Source organism: Leuciscus leuciscus, assembly GCF_965113295.1.
Source record: "Leuciscus leuciscus genome assembly, chromosome: 11".
NCBI classification, from domain to species: domain Eukaryota; kingdom Metazoa; phylum Chordata; class Actinopteri; order Cypriniformes; family Leuciscidae; genus Leuciscus; species Leuciscus leuciscus.
This window is the reverse complement of record NC_138735.1, coordinates 17172122-17194510: the sequence shown is the minus strand read 5'-3', so window position 1 is coordinate 17194510 and position 22389 is coordinate 17172122. Positions and strand designations below refer to the sequence as shown.

The 22389-nt window shown below is 37.4% G+C and overlaps 1 protein-coding gene across 2 annotated transcripts; it reads right to left on the bottom strand.

The window, feature by feature from the left end:
* Positions 1-356: 356 nt before the first annotated feature.
* crispld1a (cysteine-rich secretory protein LCCL domain containing 1a) lies at positions 357-21243 on the bottom strand. 2 transcript variants are annotated; one of them, XM_082183543.1, is made up of 15 exons: positions 20790-21243; positions 19151-19474; positions 11675-11793; positions 10866-10998; positions 8389-8504; positions 8172-8272; positions 7718-7864; positions 7122-7182; positions 6896-6962; positions 6684-6814; positions 6566-6609; positions 4002-4074; positions 3396-3471; positions 2890-3023; positions 357-1067 (listed from the first exon to the last, which is right to left on the bottom strand). In XM_082183543.1, exons 2-15 carry the CDS (start codon positions 19412-19414, stop codon positions 1043-1045), a joined length of 1491 nt encoding a protein of 496 aa, XP_082039669.1. In that variant the 5' UTR covers positions 19415-19474; positions 20790-21243; the 3' UTR covers positions 357-1042. The 2 variants fall into 2 exon arrangements, with proteins under 2 accessions (XP_082039669.1, XP_082039668.1); XM_082183542.1 differs by having other exon boundaries at positions 357-2471; positions 20790-21241.
* Between the last annotated feature and the right edge of the window lie 1146 nt (positions 21244-22389).

Genomic DNA, 22389 nt, shown 5'->3' with positions numbered 1-22389 from the left:
GCAGCACCCGGTTTAGTAGTTATTTACCCAAATTTACCATCCTTCTTACTGAGAAGACATTTAATTCTTCTACCAAATTAGATCTACAGCATCTATCAACCTGAATGAATGAAAGTAATGTGGAAGTGTGTTCCTCAATAAAATGATTCTATAATCCATAAGGGATTTGTTTCAGCTGTTACTTTGAGGGTGAGAGAGCAGTAAACACTGAAAATTATTCCATCTGGTTTTCATTACAGACAGATGGCCTCAATCACTTCTCTATTCCATGCATTGTGCTAGTCCAGTGTTTCAACAACAACAACAAAAAAATCACACTGTGAGCTGAAAACACTATGTTTTCAGTTAAAAAGGCATAAAAGAGACTGATTAAGTTTATTGTAAAATGTTTCTTAAACAATGTGAGGTAGAAAACAAATAATTTTTACAACCATATGCATACATTATACAAGGCCATTATAACAGACATTGTAAGGGGAGGACAATGTAAAGTGCCAATCGCCACTGGACAGTTTTGGAAATGTCTCTCTTTCCATATGGAAAGTGACTTTGAGCGGTGCTTCATAAATTGCTACACAAAAGACAAAGGACATTTTGACCATTCAATTTCACAAATGTATCCCCACTTTAAGACAGTAATTAACAACTGGTTTTTGACGTTAAGAACAATATACATGTTTTCCTCTGTTTTAAAAGTTGATACGCTTATTCATTTTTGCACAATTACCCTAACTACTGTATGCACGTGATTTTGCCTAGTAAGGTATGTTCCTGGATTTAAAAAAAAGTGTTGATCCTAGAAATGAAAGCTTTAGCATAAGTTCTGCCGGGAAGACTCAATTGTTACGTCACTTTTTAGCTTCTCATCGATCCAATCGTGTTCTAATACTTGCAGTATAAAAGATTTGAGTTTGCAGATGCTGACACCTACCTTCACCTTCATCCTCCCTACCACCACCAGGATGGTCCCTTCCCATACCTCCCAGAGGGTCGGCTGCGCCCCTACCTGCATCTTCAGGCAGGAAGTGCAGATTCTGTACCCTCAGATTGCGAGCAACGGACAGGGCCTACGCCAAATAACTTTATATCATGATAATGCTTGCTGGGCTGTTAATAAATGTATACTTTATTTTGCCTCCCGAGTCTTTCTGGTAGAACATAGTCCTAACCCTATCCCTACCCCTAAACCTAACCCTACCCATAAGTTGTCCCTAATATCAGAGGGAAATGATAGGTTCACTGATGTAGAAGTATCTAACCCTGGTTGTAAGCCTAAACTATACACAAACTGTAAACTTGTTCCTCAAATTTGATTGGTTGATTGGAATGTTGTTCCACTTGGTTAAATCACGTTCACCCAATTATACGGTTAGATTTTTTCCTATTGGAACAGATCTGCAACAAATTTTTGGGGTCTGACCCACCAGTTGAGAACTACTGCATTAAAGTCACCATGAAAATCCAATTTACTGGCGTGAGGATGGCACAACCTGTCACTCACATTACAGCAATAACAAACCACAATGATCCAATTAATTCCCGATTGACAAACTCAAGTCCTGCCCTAAATTGTTTTTCTTGTTCGAGAAGCAGTTTCACTCAGATATACAGTACATCACAATAGGGAAGAATTGACTATCGCAACTTACGTTTCATGTCGACTTTGAGAAAATGTAAATGTTCCCAAAAAAATTACAAACAAAAAAGCACCTCAAATTAATTAGGACATCATATAAATGCTACATTTTAGTAACCTATAAAAAACATTAAATGATAATAAAGTTGTTTTATGATACAGTACACAGCACATATGAATACAGAACCTCATTACAATGAATACTATTAAGACAAGCTATTCAAAACAAGCTATTTACAGTGTTTAATAATCTGGACGTTTCATATAACGTTTTGTTGGATGTTCTTAGATGTAAACTCCTGCCCTGCAGGATTATATCCACATTCTTTATTATCATCAAAATAATCAGCAAAAACCCTTAAACATTATCAGCAGTCCTTTCAGTCCATATATAAATACAGTGGAAAAATTAACATAAATTTATACATGAGAGACAACTTAACGTGTTTCTATCTAAAATATATTGTAGATATGCTATAATAGTCTCTGAAATGTTCTTTATAAAAACAATGGAAGATTAAAACTCAACTTAAGTGCTTTTTCTCTGCAATACAGACACCATATTCCCTGACGATCCTCTAATTACATGCTTTTTAGGCAATACAATGGCTAATCGGCTTGATGCATTGGAGAGGGTCTCAGCCTATACAGCAAATTCTTAGTTCATTTGTGTGAAAGGAAATACAGTATAGGCTGGTTAGAGCAGAAAAGGTCTCACAATGGCCACTATTACAGCCTAATCAACAGAACGAGTTGATGAGTGGCCGCGATTTCAGAACACGCTCAAACAACTGCGAATACTCTGAATGCTTTGCCTCCCGCGGGGTTTTGCAGGCTGTGAGAGAACACAGAGGTTAAATAAGCAATGCTTCCCAACCCTTAAATATTATTGTGTTCATAATGACCACTTTTGGTGAAAAGCTTATTTAGTGTAAGAAGATGTTTATGATAAAAATCCTTTGCGTTGATTTGATGGGATGGATATGTTCATTTTGTCATTACACGCCATTGTGAAGTAAAATAATTGTAACATGCCCATTCATCCAGGATTGTGTCTACCATTAGCAAGCATACCTTCAAAGTGACTTACAAAGTTTACTCTATCACGCTTGGAGTGGAACCACTGGTACAGCTCTACCCTAATCAGCTTTCTCAAAAAAGGCCTGTGATTTTAAAAGCTTAAGGAGAGACAGGCTGCCCCATACTCTGCCTTACACCAAGTGCACATGGGCCAGTTTGGGGATAAAACTTACCTTTCTGAGACTATGCCATTCTGGTATGAGGAAATGTACAGCTTCCTGTTGTCTGTGGGCATCACGTCAATGTAACCACCTGACCCGTTGCTTAATACGCCGGCATGAATTGCAGACCTGCATATACTAGATTTCTGAAAAACAAATGCTGTCTTAAGTGGGACAGCAATCTTTGTGCTTTAAATGGATAATTCACCCAAAAACTAAAATTCTGTCATAAACTTCTGTCATAAAAGATATTTTGAAGAATGTCGGTAACCAAGCAGTTGATTCTGAAGCATTGACTTCTATAATAAATTTTTTTTCTCCATACTATGGAAGTCAATGGGGCCCTAGGCCTGTTTGGTTACCCATATTCTTCAAAATATCTTCTTTTGTGTTTAGCAGAAGAAATAAATTCATACAGATTTGGAACAACTTGAGGGTGAGTAAATCATTACAGAATTTAAAAATTTGGGTAAACTATCTCTTTAAATTTGATAAAATAAAATAAAAAAAAAGCTTACATCTGAATAAATTCCGGTGCCAATGACTCGAGAAAGGTGGGGATTTTCTTGCTGGCAGTTGCGAGGACAGTAAATCCTTGTGGGAAGACAACACAGGTTGGAAAGTTTTAATTTTTCAAATGAAGTTTCAAATGCTATTGGCAAGTTTTATTTCAAAACTGTTAAAGGAACATGCCGATTTTTGGGACTTTAGCTTATTCACCATATCCCCCAGAGTTAGACTCTGTCTGACGCACCCACCGTGGGCTAGCCTAGCTTAGCACAAAGACTGGAGGTAAATGGCTCCAGCTAGCATACTGCTCCCAATAAGTGACAAAATAACGCCAACATTTTCCTATTTACATGTTGTGATTTGTTTAGTCACAGCGTGTCACTTATTGGGAGCAGTATGCTAGCTGGAGCCATTTACCTCCAGTCTTTGTGCTAAGCTAGGCTAGCGGTGGGTGCGTCAGACAGAGTTACGGCATGCATGGAGATGAAAAGGGTACATGGACTTATCTAATTCTGGGGGATACAGTGAATAAGCTAAAGTCCCAAAAAGTCGGCATGTTCCTTTAAGATAAAATAACATTTCAGCCTGAGGTTTGGTTCATTACAGATTTTTACCTAGGACAGTGTCTTGCAGGCTTGTGGTAAGGGCACAGCACAGAAACTGTAGTCTCACATGTGATAACTTTTACTGCAACAAAGGAAAGATTGTGAAATTATTAGTAAAGGTACTTTATGTAACCCAGCCAGGGTGATACAAGACCCCCGTTTCACATTGCGGTCCTGATCACTTATGTCATGGTTTATTTTGCGATAATAACTGACTGGCTGGTCATTGTTGTGCTTCTTACTCAGCTACTTATCAAATATTTACACTACTGTTTAAAAGTTTGGGCTTTTTTTAAAGAAGTTAATACTTTTATTTAGAAATGGATGCATTGATCGAAAGTGACGGTAAAGACATTTATAAAATAACCAAAGATTTCTATTTCAAATAAATGCTGTTCTTTTGAACTTTGTTCATCAAAGAATCCTGAGAAAAAAAGTATATATTCACAAATATATTAACCCCCTGAGGTCTACGGTATCGCCGGCGATACCAGCTCGCTTTTTTTTTATTAGTGTAAAAGAAACTCATAAATACTCTGTTGACTTTGATTTTCCATAGGAGTTTCATACATCAATCGATTCTGTTAAATGTGTATTATTTTTGTGTATACTCACAATAAAAACAAAGTGTTGTGCTTTTTGCCAAATAAAGAAAAATAAACACGAAGCGAGTTCTGCCTTCTCTCTGCCAGTGTAGTCCATTCTGAAACGCGTCCGAAAATTAACAATAACTCAGCGAATACTCAGTCAAACAGACATACAGACACACAGGCATGAAGCTTGAATTCTCTTCTTTTAAATGAAGTAATTTATATAAAAAACAAATATTCTCATCTTGTGAAATCTGTATTAAAAGAGAGCGATTCCAGTCGAGCTTATCTCAGCTCATTACGTTATAATCGGCCCCGCCCACGGAGAGCGCGCGCTATTCAAACGCAAATGGCTGAGGCAATCCTGTGAACGCCCCCATCAGCTCGAGAAAACACACAAGTTTATTTAGATCATTTCTTGTTTACACCGTCTCGCAGCGCTGTGAGGAATAATACTAATGCGGGTATATCGAGGAGCGAGCTGAGGAATACTAGTACGTTTTTTCCTTCTCACGTGAATTTCTTCACATGGGTTTCTGTTTATGAATGAATAAACGGCAGAGATGCGCGCTGTTTACCACAGCTGGCAAAGACAGTTTAAATTTAAATCGCGTGTGTGAATGAATGATGATGTTTTAGCAAACTGCATTGCTATACTGAGATAAGTAAACATCGACTGAATGTTGAAATAAAATGTAGGCTATTTGTATAAGCAACGTATTAAACTGCAAATTAACAATATGCCCTAATATTTCATGAAAACAACGTTACAGTCAGACGAAATATGAAAGACAACATTTTGTTGACTAGATTTGGGTACAGTTTTTACTGTAGAATATACTGCCACATCAAATAAGCTTTTGTTTAGCAATTTCTATATATAAAATACTATTTTTGTCAAAAATAAAGTCACCAACTAAGATGTTAGCTGTTCCAATGTTGGTTATATTCAAACTAATGAATACATAGATAAAATGTAGGCCTATAATAATTTTTTTTACAAAGAAAGAGTACACTTGAAATATTGTTGAAATTGTAATTATTGTTGTAATTGTAACCGTTTTAATAAAATAGCTAAACATATTTACAAGATAGATGTAAGCAAAATCTTAAATGGTCAATATAAGTCTTCTTCTAAATATATCTTTTGTCCTTGCATTGTGGCTCAGTCAGTGTCACACCTGAGTGAATGGCTAATTATGCAGAGTGGGTGGGACATTGTATTCTAAGGTGTAAACCACTCCTCGTTCACGCCCCCTCGCATATTGGCTTTCCAAGCAAAACCTGTTTTACATCAATTTAAATCAATGTATGGTTTTATGTGAACGATAAAGCAAGACTATTTTCACATAATTTTGAAGAAAAAACTATAGGCGACGACATCCATTAGTCAAAAGTCTTATTGCCACATATTTAGTATGTGTTTTGTGGCCTTATTTCAAAAACTTTAATTTTTAGTTTTTTCAATAACCACGCATAAACATTATTCTCTCAAAAATGAAAACATGTACATACATGTGGCTCACATATTATTGTAGTCCTGTTTGTGCTATATAGAGTGAATTTACACCTTTGCCATTAATATGTTTATAAGCAACTGAAAAAAGCACAAATGTCAGAGCATGTCAGAACACCCCCAGGGCCCAAAAAAACGCTCAGACTCCAGAGGGTTAAGCAGCACAACTGTTTAAAACATTGACAATAATAATATTTTTTGCACCATTCTTGAGCACCAAATCAGCATATTAAATTGATGTGATAATGAAGTAATAATGCTGAAAAAACATTAAAAAAAACATTTTAAGGCCTAGGCCATGATATGAAATAATTATTATATATAATTATTAATAATTATTATTACTGCAGCTGACCAATTAAAATTAAATATTGCAGAGTGTAATTATATATATATATATATATATATTATATATATATTTTTTATTTGTATTTATTTTTTTACTGAAAAACTAATTTAAAACTTACTTGTCACTTTGGATACTGTGAAGGCATTGGCACTCTGGTACTTCCTGTAACATTTTCATTATGTTAGATGGAGTTGTTTCTAATGTGCATGAAATTCAATCTTGAAGAGATTGTTTACCCAAAGGACTGAAGTCCATTTTTGTATGATTTGATGAAGAAGTCTTTCCTGCCCTGTCTTGTGACATCCATCCAGCCTCCATCATTGTCAATGACACCGTAATGAATGCCTGTCCGGCAAATACTGGATTGCTGAGGGCGAAGATGTTGTCAGCATGAACTACACGAGACATGATAAACTGAGAAAAAACATTTTCTTTATGCCACACTTACCATGTCATAATACACTGTTCCAATCACTTTTGCCATGCTGTCTAAACAACCACCAGGACACTCGTACCTTTGCAGAAATTAAAGATACAATTGCATACAGATCTTTAGAATTATGGCACATAGATCGTGCAGTCAGGAACTATTATTATTAGTGCCAATAAAATGGCTTAAATTACGTTTTAAGGTTATATATATATATATATTTAAATGAAATATTTTATCTCACCTATTACATGTGGTGCCTTTACACTGGTCTCTTAGCTTTGTGTCACATGTCACAATCTGTGCTGCACAAAGGAGAAAAGAAACACAGGTGGTTCATTTGTGTTTAGACATGCTGTATAGTTTAGCAGCACTGCAGAAATGCACAGCTCTGTTCCTGCAGTTCTGTAAAAGCAAGCTGTGGAATTCCAGCAGGAGTTCATGGTGGCCAACAGCAGGAGATCTCAGCTTTCAGTCCAAACCCCCTTTCAGCAAAGGAAGCAATTTAAAACCCACAAGTATTCATCGTCCCCAAAGCAAACATACTCAGCAGGGTGATCACCATTATGAGAACAAAAAAAACTCCCTGCTGCACTTGCAATATTAAATATACGTAAAAAAAAATAAAAAAAAATTCATTGACAGATCCATGCCTGGTGAACATCAAAAATATCTGAGTTAAACAGAAATACGTTTAAGAGCCAGCAATTTTTGGGTGCAGACACTTTCAGATTTTTTTTTTTATAGATGAAACAGAAATAGTTTTTCAAGCACAACTTTTATTTCTGAAAGTGGTTCCCCCATGACTCTAAAAAGTATAATCAGTGAACTACAGCTTACACATCTGCTCTTTGCTCACAACTGCATTTGGGCGTCTGGTAGGACTTGGGGCCCGTAAATGGGGTCCAGGGCTATGAGGGGCCTCAGGTTCTATAGAATTTCTTTCGTCTGTTTCCTCACGCGGGCTTTGTCTATTTGTTCCATCACCTGAAAATGAAACAAAGAAATGAGTCTTCCATTTTGACTGGATCAAGTTATGGTACATTTGAAAAACTGATCCTAATCATCAAGCAATCAATAAATGATTGATTAAACTGAATTGATTATGTATATACACTACCATTCAAAATGTAGGGCCAGTGATTAATAGAAATTTCCAAAGTACAGCCTTTATTTGAAAAAAAAAACTTTTTTGTAACAATTTAAATGTCAACACATTTTACTGATCCTAAACTTTTGAACAGTAGTGTATGTATGGGCAAAGTTGGAAGCTACAGTAATATAAGCTCCAAACCTTTATAACAGAGGTTTTCTCTGCAAACTCCTCCATAGCTAGATGGGCAGGCAGAGCAAGGGGTGCCATGTTTATATGGGGTATATCCCCACCAGTTACCTCTACACAGAACAAAACACAGAGAAGGAGAGACAACATTGACAAGCTATCAAAATACAAATGAGAGAATGAGTACAGTATTTAATAATATATGAAGTATAACAAATAAGTAACTCACTTTGGTGAGTAGTTGCACACAAGATAAACTGCTTTTGCCCAAATCTGGCCCCACACATTCATGTTGTAGCACACATTGATCGCACAGCCAATTCGACTACTAGTTGCCCAAACAAGCTGGAATAAGTAAGGAAGCAAAACAGTCAATCAATTATATCTGACTATAAGTAATCTGGTTGGTATAATTTAATGACCTTAGGCATTATCTTCAGCACAGTGAATTTGAATCTATTTGCATGGGTTACTCTTGTCTATACAATAACCTCAAGCAATCTGTAGCTTTTATATCCATATGATTTGCTATTTTTCCCGCTATAAGTCTTTTGAAACCATAAGATAGCTTTGTGTGAGAAAATTATTGAATTTAGGTTGTCTACTGTATTACTGTCCATTCTTCTATTTGGAGTTTAACAGACTACGATCATGGTTGCTATTAATTGTTATTGTATGGAAAAGAGTTGAGTGAAGATTCTTGAAAAAGTGTTAATTACAGATTTTTAATTTTGGGTGAATTATTACTTTAAATTACACTTTAATCGTTTGGTAGTTTTGGTAGGCTTTAACTGTTTTTTTTTGTTTTGTTGCCATTTGGCCGCGGCTGTCACACGATGAAGATGATGAGGATGAAGGAGAGTTCAAAAAGGTTTCAATGAACAAAAGGGTATTTAAATGAAAACAAGGAGGGGACTTAGGAGGTGGCCGAGGCGATGACACAGTGAAGGAGACAGGTGATGATGAGGGCATGGTACTATTCGGACGACGAGACTCCCGGAGGTGATAATAAAGGGCATCCGATGGCACAGACCCAGAGCCCAGCAACGAAAGCCCATGGTGGAGATGAGGGAGGGAGGTGCCAATGTGGCGTGGAGGCTGACGTCAACTCGGGGACGACCGATGGAGACCGAGCTGATGGATCCCAGGGCACAGACGGTGAGCCAATGGAGAAGAGTGACATCGCTGGCACAGAAGGCCTAGGTGATGCCACGGTGACGATCATCTGACGAGGAGCCGGACTGAGGACTGAGGAGATGCCGGTGTGATGGAGGGCCGAGGCGTACACGAAGGGAAAGAGGGCCTTAAAAAGAGCAGCCGTAGGGGTGGAGGAACGAAGGCCCGCAAGTCCGTGGTGGAGGAGGAGTGACGACTGACCAAGGAGGAGCTAGTGGGACGAAGGAACACGGTGGAGCTGTAAGGCCGAGGGGGTCTGGTGGATCGTCTGGTGGATCCTCGGGAGGGGCCAAGGTTGAGCCGACAGGTCGACGGAGCGAGACAATCTTGGCATTGCAGGAGATGTCGAAGGGATGACAACCTCCAGCAGAGAGGAGGAGGAGGCTGGAGGACTGGCTGAGCAGGGCGGTGACGGAGGCAGCTGATGGCTAGCCGGTTGAAGGTAACAATACATTTTCCATGCAGGTGTCTCTGCTGTCTAGAAACAGCGATGAAGGTTCAGAAGAAACAGGAAGAAAGTTCATACAGTCCATAGTGCTGTCTAGGAACAGCAATAAAAAATCTGAAATGGGGTGGGATAGGGTGGGAGACGATACCTCCGCACTGAAGTAAATGATAGCGTCCCTCCAGTTCAGCCCAGAGGTGTCTGGGAGGTCTACGGGGTGATGGTAATTTGCCCTGATCCAGAACAGTGATTTCAGGGTCTCGTCATCAAAGGGGCTGGAGACGGTAAGAAGGCAGAATTGTCCAGAGAAGGTTAAAAAAAACTGGCTCTCACGAGCCAGATCTTGCAGTATATTCCATTTGGGTTGTATGTTCTGTCACTCGATGAAGATGATGAGGACGAAGGAGAGTTCAAAAAGGTTTCAATGAACAAAAGGGTATTTTTTAATGAAGGTAATCCATGAAGAGGAAGGCAGCGTAACAGTGTGTGTAACACGCACAAACAAACAACAACCATCTAGACAACTGGAGATGACGAACAGGTGTGATGATCTGATGAGTGTCCATGAGAACTGATGAGAAAACTCAAAGGAACACATGTGACTGATGAAAACAAACTGAAAGTCCATGAAAGTGAAACTAAAGATGGAATGAGTCCAGATAACTGTAACAGCGGCTCAGCTAAACTTGTGATGTTCTTCAAGGTTCTATCTTAAAATCTCTTTAGTTGTAATATCACTTCAAAATTCACAGTTACTACAACTGCCTTATAACATCTAAGAATCACAGTCAAATAGGCACACAGATATTGGCACTAATGTTCACTGGTTGCAGAAAGAAACGCTTTAATGCCCTCCTGTCTGGTGTTCTCCAAAAGCTCTGGTTATACTCCAAACTATTTAAAAAGGCTGCAGCTGAAGTGTTGACAACCAGAAGGAGAGCACATATTACATTGGTATTAAAATTCCTTCACTGCCTTCTCAAAAATTTCAGAATTGTTTTCAGATCTGTCAAATCCATCAATGGGTCTGCACCTAATTGCCCACATGTTATGCTTATGAGGTATGTTCTAGTCATTATATCTACCTGAGTGTAGTGGGTACAGACTGGACCACTGCACCTAAAAGGACAGTGAGGGTTACATTCCTGGGGGTATGGGAACGAGTAGTCTTTGACCTCATCATACCAGGCTTGTACATGAGAAGTAGGTGGACGATACCTGGGGTGAACATTAAAAAAGCATAATTAATAATAACTTTAATAACTTCATGCTTTGTCTAATGCAGAATAAAACCACCAAAACATAGTCATGCATAACACAATTAAAATGTACTTAATGTACATAGAATAGCACTTTACTGTGTATGCGTATATGTGTATGCCCGCCGTTTTAGATGCCCTGTCTGCTAACTGTGGTATTTCTTATAATATGTTGTTGAAAATTGTGGTATCTTTTAAATTGTGTTGTATATTTAATTTCAATGTTTAGTTGTGTTACTCGGTACTGTGATGACCTGACGGGGGACTGCAGATGTAAAATAGCCTTGGGGCTAACTTTAGCATATTCACAACAAGATGTTTATTAATATGTACTGTCCCTTTTAAATAAATAAATAAATAATAGCCAGGTCTTAGACAAAACATCATATGGGTTGGTTGTCCACAATGTACTCTAGCAAACAACTGTCCACGTAGACAGGAAGATTGTCAGACTGACGTGTACGTATAGTGTTTGGACATTACATTCAAGAGTTTGGGAAATATTTCCCCCCACAATTTTTATTTGTTTTTTTTTTTATTACGTTTTTAAAGGGTTTTTAATAGAGTAGTTTAGATATCACAATGTGTTGACTATTAAGCTCACATGGCTATAAAGCAACAAAGCACAATCAGACCTTCCCCAGTGCACTCCCAGGTTCTGACCAATCTGAGGCAGCAGACCAGATGGGCCATGTTCCCACAGGCAGGTCTCGGCCCATTCCTCAGCGCTCCGCTCCAGTTGAGTGTCCCACACCTAAAAGAAATGCAGAAACAGGGCTGAGATTCAGCCAAATTGGTGGCAAGCAGAGCATTACAGAAACAAATCCCTATTATTTTGTATGCGTAGTTGTAATTATGACCTGGTTATAAGGTTGTTAACATAAAAAAATTGTATAATACTACAAAAGTCAATGGCTGTTTTAGTCAGTATGACATTCAGTATGATAGTTTTTATAGATTCAGTTGACTTTAGCTGGCCTTGTGAGTGCTTGCAGGCTGTACAAAGAACCAGGTTTCTCTCTGGTCCACCTCTTGGTTTATTTTTCTTGTGCACTGATTCAAAAGGCACAATCATTTTTTGGATACAGACGTGGCTCTCAAAGTGTGGGGCGCGCCTGACTGGGGGTTAAGGCACACAGGTATTGCAGGGGATTTAAACGGGGGGCATGACCAAAAAAAGTTTGAGAACCACTGGACTACAGTAATGTTCTCCATATGCCTTTGTCTTCTGTATTTCCTGCTCTGTTCCTAGATTTGGTTACACGCTACACCGTTCAAGACCACTCACCAATCTAAGCATTTTTATGTCTATCTGACCCACATGGAAAAGCAAAACGGCACTTTCACCTTGAATGGAAAGCATACAAAACTCAAGGTTGGAGAGAAATCTGAGCCAGTATTGAGGCGGGGGTGACCGGGGAGTTATCTGCCCCGTCACTGCCCATTCATGTTACACTTTTTCCCTAGGAAGTCCCAAAGCACAGTCCAGTGGTAAATCTGGCCCAAAAAGGTCCCCAAAATAGCTGAAACAATTGCCTGAGACATTAATCCTTGAAGTGAGCACCTGCCAACAGGATGTCGGCTTGGTTTGCTAAGCCACCCATCAAAGTGGGCCTTTATACTGTAGAGTTAAAGGTATATTCGGCATTTAATACAAGAAGCTGTAAAGTTGTTCTTTTCATTTAAGTTTTAGGCATTAAATTGTCATGATAACAAAGTTGTAAATAAATCTAGCACCTTTTATACAAAAAATGCAGTACTTGTAAAGTTACTTATAGTCAGTAGAATGTCTGTTGGGGAAAAATCTAAATAAAGTGTTGGCAGATATTAAGCAGACAGTCTACTAATACTCTAATGACTGGTAGTTGACATGTAGTTGCACAGTTACTTATAGTTAGAAGAATGTCTAAAGTGAAGTATCAAAATAAAGCGTTACCTTAAAAACCTTAAAGCTGCAGTCCGTAGCTTTTTTGGGTTAAAAATTAACCAAAATAAATTTATGAGCAAGTACATAACCAGCCAGTGTTCAAAACTATCTGCTTGCCTTAGCTCGATTCAAAACGGTAAGCTTGTAATAATGTTTTTAGTTCCAGTGGTACTGGTGGATTTCCGTGGGAAATTCGAGCATGTCTTTGCGTCATTACGTCACGTCTCTACACATAAAGAATGTGTCCCAGCTAGGCTATATTGCATGTGAGGATGATGGAGGTGGAGATTTATAGAATTTTCTCACAGCACTTGATATAATTAAACTTATCAATTTGATGGCGGATCCAGAAAGGTTCAAACGACAAGTCCCCCGTTGTAAAATGCAAAAGACTTTTGAAAGGTGGCGTGAACTCCGTGTTTTCAAGCGGTTCAAAATGGACGCAGAGACAACTTTTTTTCTGCTGGACAGGTAAGACATAAGCGATCGTTAGATTTAATCAGCGCGATTTACTGCAATGCTTTTTTCCCCTTAGTTGGTCAGAACAAAAGGGAATGTTACATGTTCAGATGACATTGTCCGGTGAAAATTATTATGTTAGTCATACTTCCAAAAAGTATAATCTGTCATTGCGAATGACAGTATCCACACCGGCGCGGTGACTGACAGCCGCACATTCTCCTCAAAACATTGGATTCATCCGTGCTGTGCCGTGTCGAGGCACAACCCACATAAAGTTGATAATTCCGTGAATAACTGCAATTGCAGATTTCGAACAGAGATGGCGACAAAGAGGAAAAACTATGGACTGCATCTTTAAGTAATAAGATACATTTTTGGCATTTAAGCAATGTTTTCACATTAAAATAAAATTAACACACATTTTGTATATTTCTTGTGTCTGTACTATTGAAACAATGCATATCTTAACATTTACCAATTGGCTTCATTCACTTTCATTGTAAGTAGACCTACCAGAAACACTTTGATTTTAAGGTGACATAGTTACGTTACATGTAGTTACTATAGTAATAACAGTAAATTATGCATTATTACAAGTAACTAACCCTAAACCAAATCCTTAACCCTATAGTAAGTACATGTAGTTAATTGATATTACTCTGATTCTGTTTACACAGCGTTCTCGGTATGGGAGGCCCCAAAGAATCCGACCGCACTTAGACAGGACCAATAAAAGAAAACACATCCCGTCAGTGCAGACACTCACACTCTTTCACACACCATTGTTTACATCATTTGACACCTCATCAGCTACAAGTTTTTTATCATCTGGTCACATTCCAAGAAAATGAAAAATTTCCAATGTCCCTCAGGAGCTCAGTTTTTTTCTGTTGAGAGGGAAAAGAGCCTCAGTGAAAGTATTAAATGAGAAACGTAGAGTAAATGTAGCCGCTGTACAGCGTGTGGGAATAAGAGTGGGTTCGAAATGAGGGTCTGTTGATTGCTGGATTTCCCTGCTGCAGTCTAGAATTCTGCTGTTTTGCCTAGAATTCAGAATCGGTTATTGTAAGAGGCTGTGGAGGGCTGGAGCCGCGCATCATCACATTCCATGTCTCCACATCCATCACACCTTTCCTATTACTCTCACTCTGCTGAGCTGCCCAAACTCCACTCCCGACACCCAGCTAACAATCTCTCAAACCGCTGCCCGTCTTTCTGAAAAGCTGCAATATAAATGCGCTCTTACTGCTCAAGACTGCTCATGCTGCATGCACCTATTTATTTATTTATTCATTTTCTGAAGTAAAAGGGTCTATGCTGGGTTAGTCTCATGGTCCTGTTTTCTTTAGCATGCAAGGAAATCCAGCTTCAAATTCTATCCTAATTTTGGTTTGGTTCTTCTACACTACTGGTCAAAAGTTTGAAATCATAATTTTTTTTAAATCTTTTTGAAAGTAGTCCCTTGATCTCACTAAGGCGGCATTTATTAAATTTATTTAATATAATCAAATTGTAAAACAGCAATAGTGTCAAATATTATTACAATTTAAAATAACTGTTTTATAACTGGCAATAATTTAAAATTTACTTTATTCCTGTAATAGCAAAGCTGCATTTTCAGCATCATTACTCCAGTCTTTAGTGTCATATGATCCTTCAGGAATCATTCTAAGATCATTTCTTATTATTATCAACGTTGAATAAACAGTTTTTGTTTCTCAATATTTTATTTTATTTTTGTGGAAATCATGATACACTGCCATTCAAAAGGTTGGGGTTAGTAAGATTGTTTTTTTACTTTTTTTTTTTTTTAACTTTTATCCAGCAAAAGCACATTAAATTGATTTTTTTTTTTTTTTATACAGTAAACACATTTATGAAATTAATAAATGTTGCAAAATAACTGTTTAAAATAGCTGCTGTTCTTTTTAACTTTGTATTCATCAAAGAATCCTGGAGAGGACAAATATTAAGCAGCACGAGGGTTTTCAACATTGATAATAATAATAAATATTTCTTGGGCACCAACTCATCATATTAGAATGATTTCTGAAGGATCAGGTGACACTGAAGACTAATGATGCTGAAAATTCAGCTTTGCCATCACAGGAATAAATTACATTTTTAAACATATTACAATGGAAACCAGAGTTAATTTAAACTGTAATATTTCACATTATTACTGTATTTTTTTTATCAAATCAATGCAGCCTTGGTGAGTATCAGAGATGACTTTCATAAATATATTTTAAAAAAATCTAATCTTCTGACCAGTTGTGTAAAACAGAGCAAATTTAGACACACCTTAAATGGATAGTTTCTCCAAACAAAAAATCCTGTAATGTTGTTCCAAACATGTTTTCTTTCTAGTGGGGAACACAAAAGGAGATATTTTGAAGAACATGCCAACAACATGAGGGTGTAAATGATGCCAAAATGTTAGTTTTTGAATGAACTACGACTCTTTCTTTAATACATCAAGGGAGTTGTAATGTTTTGTGCTAAGCCAGCCTGAAGAAGCATGAGGAAACACTGCTTCTGAAACAATATTTAACTGCATTTGTTTTACAACACACTTATACTGACATTCTGCTGGTTTGTATCCAGTCATGCTGCTGGTTTATAGGAGTCAACATTCTGATGAAGGGTTATTTGTCAGTTTCACAGACAGACTGGAAGAACAATGGGAATAATAATTTATCTTCGATCTCAACAATGATCCTTCAGACAGAGTGCTTTACATGCAGACTAAAGTAAATTTGTTAGTGAGTGTCTGCAAGTATGTGGTCCTCTAGTCGAATACAGCTCACTGAAAACAGAAGTGCTTGAGCAAAGACATCAAAAACGTATAAGTTACTAGTTTAGACAAAGCAATAAGCTCAGTGAAGCTATACTAATGTTTCAATGTTCTTATTTTGTTACCTTATTTCTATTCTTCAATGACACCAATTGTCTGTAAACTGTTTTTTGTTTAAAAAAAAAACTGGTTAAAATGACAGGCATAGGGAAGACAGAACCTAAACACAAAGAATCAATTATGATTTAACAGGTACATCTCTCAATCATCATTGTATTGATTTGCATTATGTTTTGCACCCTACAATTAAAACTTTAGTGCTTTGATCATAAAAATTTGAATTTGAATATCATATTACTGAAATATATTATTGGAAGATATAGAGTGACAACTGATATATTTATATGCATTTTATGTACTGTAGTTTTAAGTAATTTGCTGTTTCCAAAAGCTCAGTGATTTACATTACAAGCTATCAGAATTTCATATTACTTTTTGGCAGTGATGTAAAGTATTTGAGTAAATGTAATTAGTTACTGTACTTAAGTATCGTTTTGGCTACTTTGTAGTTTTACTGAGTATCAAAGATATTAGCAACTTTTACTCTCTACTTGACTACATTTTTGAATAAGTATATGTACTCTTTACTCCAATACATTTGTGATAAGTATTGAGTAATGAAATTACTTGTTACATTTTCCATGACACCTAACTTTCTCTGCAGCAGTTTATTTCTGCTATAAAGAAGCAATATCGCTATCTATAGGGCATTGAAGGTACTATGTCTTGTGTGTTTTGCCCTTACTCACCCAAACTTGTCAACAAGGCTACTTTACATGAATTTCAATGCATTAGCAGGTAGTTGTGAATCGTAGGTGTTTGATTTATGAGACGAGGTTATGACTGCAGTCGGTGATGAGGACAAAACCAGCTGGTCCAATGCAAGTACACTTTGACAAATTTTACTTAACATTATATTATTTATCTGTTATACTGAAGAGACCTTTTTGAAGGATATTGGTTTACTTATGGCCTTGTTGAGCACATGAGATTAATTCAGTGTTAAGTGTTGTAGATGTTTAAGAGGCTGTTGTGTTGACCTTGATTTATTGCAATTTTGAGGTGTTCAGGTTTATGATTTCTCTCTTTACAAATCATGTTTCTTATTTTCACTGGTGTGTCTCTTAGGTGTTGAGCACTAGTGGATATTATGGCGCTTTTCCACTACACAGTACCAGCTCGCCTCGGCTCGGCTCGGCTCGACTCGACTCGGCTCTGTTTGGTTTTCCACTGTGTAAAAGTTGTACCTGTACCTGCTTCCAGGTACTTTTTTTCGTACCACCTCCGGCGCGGTTCTGAGCGAGCTGAGGCGAGCTGAGGCGATACTAAAATGTGACGTGAAAACACAGCAGACTGCTGATTGGTCAGAGAGAATCGTCACTATTCCCTGCGTCATCATTGCACGCGCCAGACGGAGTATCCTGAATAAAAACAGCAAAAACAAAAACAAAAACATCCAAAAACAGCATACACTCGATTTCCTCCATTGTCCTGTGTGTTTGGGTAGCGGGTGTGTCTCGCGCGTCTCGCGTAAAAGATTAAGTCACGGCAGTTTCCTGCGGCGTCGCTATGACGACCAGGTACTATTGTGGAGGTACTATCTGCAATGGAAAACGGAGCGAAAAGCGAGCCGAGCCGAGCCGAGCTGAGTCGAGTCGAGTCGAGTTGAGCTGGTACTGGTAATGGAAAAGCGCCATTAGAGCCTACATTCACTACAAGTAAAATACTCAAGTACTGTTAAAATCAGATACTCTAAGGCCTGGTTTCACAGACAGGGCTTAGATTAAGCCAGGATTAGACCTTAGTTCATTTAAGATATTTAAGTAGCTTTTATAAATGTGCCTTAGAAAAAAACCATTACTGGTGTGAATCTTTATTGACAAAACAATGGCACTGATGTATTTTAAAATATGTCAGTGCAAGTTGCTTTCAGTTAAAACAGCTCAAACGTGCATTTTAGACATGGACTAGGCTTAAGCGATGTCTGTGAAACCGGGGGTAAGACTACACAAGTGGTATTGGAATTGGTGACTTAACATGTAATGGAGTCATTACATTTTCGCAGTAAGGTATCTGAACTTTTACTCAAATATGGTTTACAGGTAACTCTTTACACCTCTGCTTCTTGGCCATATATAATTAAAAATGGCATGTTTTTACTCAGTTTGGGCCTCTGAATTTTTTTTCCCTCCTTGAGTGTGACCTCCATATTCTCACTATATCATATACACTGTATATTATACAGTAGGAGATAAAAGCATGATATATCAATTACGATACAAAACATTAAACACATATGCAAACTTTTTAAAAGCTTTTCTTTTATATTTTGTCTAAAGGTTCACAAAACTGTTTCATTAAAAATTATTTCATATGTCAGGCTTAACAGGGTTAAGCAGCTTTTTCAAGGCATTTCTAAAAAAAGCAGGCATATGGAGACTATTTTCCAATTACAATATTATACAGGCTACACTGTGCATCTTAATCTTAAATGCAAGTCATTATGACTGCTTATTAAAATCTACTGCTTGCTCGTCACATATAATAAAAAGGGAATTTTATGTTGCTCTATATCACAAGATAATCAATTCTCAAACACTTTTGTGATATGTTGAATAGGCTACAGAAAATCATTTTTGCAAATTGACTAGGTCATGAAGAACCTGTGAATTTGAAATTATAGTTTTCTGTATACCAAAACCACAAAGGTAACAGCTGACTGCAAAACAAATTAATGCAAAATAGATTGCAAAGTTCTATGTGTACACTTACCACTAAACTAAAGAAAAATTTGAGTGGATAATTCTTCCTAATACATGTTATTCACCATATTTAGTCATTTGTAGCAGAGAAGAGACGTTTTACCATGTATTCCATATTTGAAGCTGGTGGGTAGACCTGCCCTCGAAGTTTATTGTGAAGGTCCAGGATAGCCTGCATGTCACTGGCAGTGATGGCCCTCTTGCCTCGCTGTCTCTCCACCATCCTGTCTCCATCATCATCATCTTCCAGGTACTTATCCAAGAGAATGCCAAGATCTGTGGCATTAAACAACACCATAGCAAACACACTCTGGGTCACCAGCAGGAGAGAAATCCCTCTCAGTAATGCAGAGGTTAAGTGACCCATGGTGGATGAGTTCTGATGATGACGTGATGATGACGTCTGAGGGTCTTCAGGTAGGCCTAACTGTTAAGAGGAAGATCTTTCAGGCAATAAAGCTGAGAAATAAAACAGGTACAATATAGAGAAAGAGATGGGCAAGGGCTTCTGGAAATTCAACCGAGCTCTTGTTTACATATTCAACATCATTCTGCCGAATAATGTTTTACGGAGTGTACAAAGAGAACACTTTCTTAAGTTTAAAAACTATTAAACGTCTAATAAACAAACTTAATTTCCAAGAACTGAATCAATTCAGAACTTATTTTACATAACTATTAGGGCTGGGTAAAAAAATATCGATATCTCGATTTTAATCGATTCTCATTTTTACGAACCGATATCGATTCTTAAATCCCAAGAATCACTATTGTACCGGATATCCAAAATAATCAATATTGAATCGAATCAAAATCGAATCGAATTTCAAGCTTGTAATCGAAATTGAATCGAATTGTGAAATTTGTGTCAATACCAAAATAACTATGTAATTACGCTGTCACATTGTCCCTGACATTACTGTTCCAGTAAAAAGGCATATTGCTGTTTTTAAGTTTCTTTCAGTTATGTTTTATTTGAAGGCTGTTGTATTTGTATGTATCCATGTTCAGTGTGTTGCAGCCACGATTCAGCTTATAAAAGTTGAACTCAAACCTAAATATTTTACTTGCATGTTAAACAATACAAAAATGTATTTACATCTCTTGGTTGCAAAAGTTTTGGGATGTTTTGTATGTTCAGTAAAAGTTATAAACATATTCCCACAACGTTTTATTTATAACATTTCTAAAATTCGGATTAAAAGCAACTTACTTTTCGGCGAGTTGTTGATTCGATCGATCGTGAACGAACGAATGATTCAGATCGGATCTTTGAACCGGTTCATCTGAGTCATTAAAAAGATTCGACTACAAAAGAACTGTTCACGAATTGTATAGCCTACCTAACGTTACCTCTATGAAAAAGTGTCCAACGGAAAGCAACGGAATTTAAAAAAAGGTTTAAAACTATTTTTTTATCATAAAACGCAACGCCATAGATTTCTATGTGTACGTCTGACACATACGCCTACACTAACAATTAAAATAGCAAGATAATGCAAAAACGCGCGTTATAAGATGTAGACTACATACGATGACAAACACAAAACATTATTAAGGCTTTGCAAAATATAAAAAGAATAAAATATCTTGCTGCTGGATAAAATAAATTAAGTATTAGCCTATGTATTTATGTAGTCTTTTAAAAGGATTTGACACTGTCAGAGAACAATAATAAAGCAATCATTAATTAGACTTTGAACCAAGTGTTTTCGAGAAAACAACATTTTAATGCTGATTACCTGAGCTACTGTATCCAGCGAATTAACGATCACTCAGCTTTTCTGCAGACTTGCTGTAAGTTTCAGCAGGCTACTGAGAACTGCTTGTCTTGTGACAGTAGTGCTTTGCGAATGTTCATCCATAGATCCCAAAGCATCTGTAAGCATGCTCATAAATGCAATTTAATATAAATGTGCCGAGGAAACTCGGTTACCCAGTGTGGCACAGACTGTAACATCTCTTTAAATCCAAACTCAACTTATTTGACAGAATCGTATTTCTGTGCAAACCACGCCTCCCGTTTCAGTCGACCCACCCGTTAAACATGGATTCAAATGAATATATTTTCAAACTGTGTAAACACATTATTGTGCGTGTTTGTGTGGGAGAGGCTAATGCAAAATGAATCATCAATATGCACCTAATGCTATCCACTGACTGAGCATGCATCAACTTTCAGTGGCATGAAGTTAACAAGGGCTAGACAAATTCCATCATTTGTATCAGATCTGTTACGAAACATCCCAAAATGACTTGTTGTATTGAAGTCTAGATGCCATTTGGGTTCAAACTCATTGTTTGTGGAAGATCATACCAAGGATCATCTAGTATGTTTTCAGCAGGTGCCCACCATAGCCTGGAATGGTACCTGGGTTTAGGAACCTGGAAAGAAATGGTTTTCTGCTGCCGTCTAATGTACTTTACTTCAATGTTCATTGTGTGTTCAGAGATGTTCTTCAGCACAGCACTGTTGTAACATGTGGCTATTTCACACACTGCTGCCTTTCTGTCGGATTGCACCAGCCTGGTCATTCTGCTCTCATCTCTCTCATTACAACATCCCCCAACAAAAATACCACTTGTTATTTTGTGTCTGCACTATCCTCTATCTATAGAGTCTGATGTGCATGAAAATCCCAGAAGATCAGCAGTTTATACTCAAACTATGTGTGGCACTATAAATCATTCAGTATCAGTCACAGATCACATTTCTTCCCCATTTTGATTTGAACAACAGAGCATCCAACATTATCAGCATGCTTTAAAAGTGTACAGAAGTAAATATTTAGCGGTCTTTTCATGGTCTTAACCAACTAAATCACAAATCGCTCAGGAAATTAGCAAGAATTGCACAAATACTGTAGATAAAATAACTTAGCCTGGAATAGCCTTCCCTTTTGTTTTCTTTAAAAGTTTGCCATGTGGATATACACTTACAGACAGCGTTTTACAGGAAGAAGAGTCTGTGTTTCACTTCAAACTCTTCATGAGTAGTTAAAAAAGGTTTCCCAGTTAGTTTAAGTTTAATGTGAGACCAAATATTCACTATAGGGTTCAAAACTGGACTCTGACTAGGCCAAAACATGAGCCTGATGGACTTCAAGCCACTTCTTGGTTGTCTTTGCAATTTGGGCATCTGATCATTTCTCTTTAGATAAAAAAGTTTCATCTGTGGGAAGCTAGCCATTCTGCAATATTCTCCTGTACACCAAAGCATTAAATGACTTTTCACAGTAAAGTAGCTCACCAATACGAGCAGCTAAAAAGGCTCCTGAGACACGATGACTCCTCTTCTTCAATGCTCCACTGTGGTAGAGATGCACTTGTTATATTTCTCGA

Bases quoted from the DNA above. Each gene is read 5' to 3' on its own strand.
- crispld1a (XM_082183542.1), bottom strand. From the start codon at position 19,414: ATGGGTCACTTAACCTCTGCATTACTGAGAGGGATTTCTCTCCTGCTG. The intron at 7,183-7,717 runs GTAAGCTGTAGT...TCCTTTGTGCAG, and splicing joins TGTGAGCAAAGAGCAGATGT to CACAGATTGTGACATGTGAC. The intron at 3,024-3,395 runs GTAAGCTTTTTT...TTTGTTTTTCAG, and splicing joins GCACCGGAATTTATTCAGAT to AAATCTAGTATATGCAGGTC.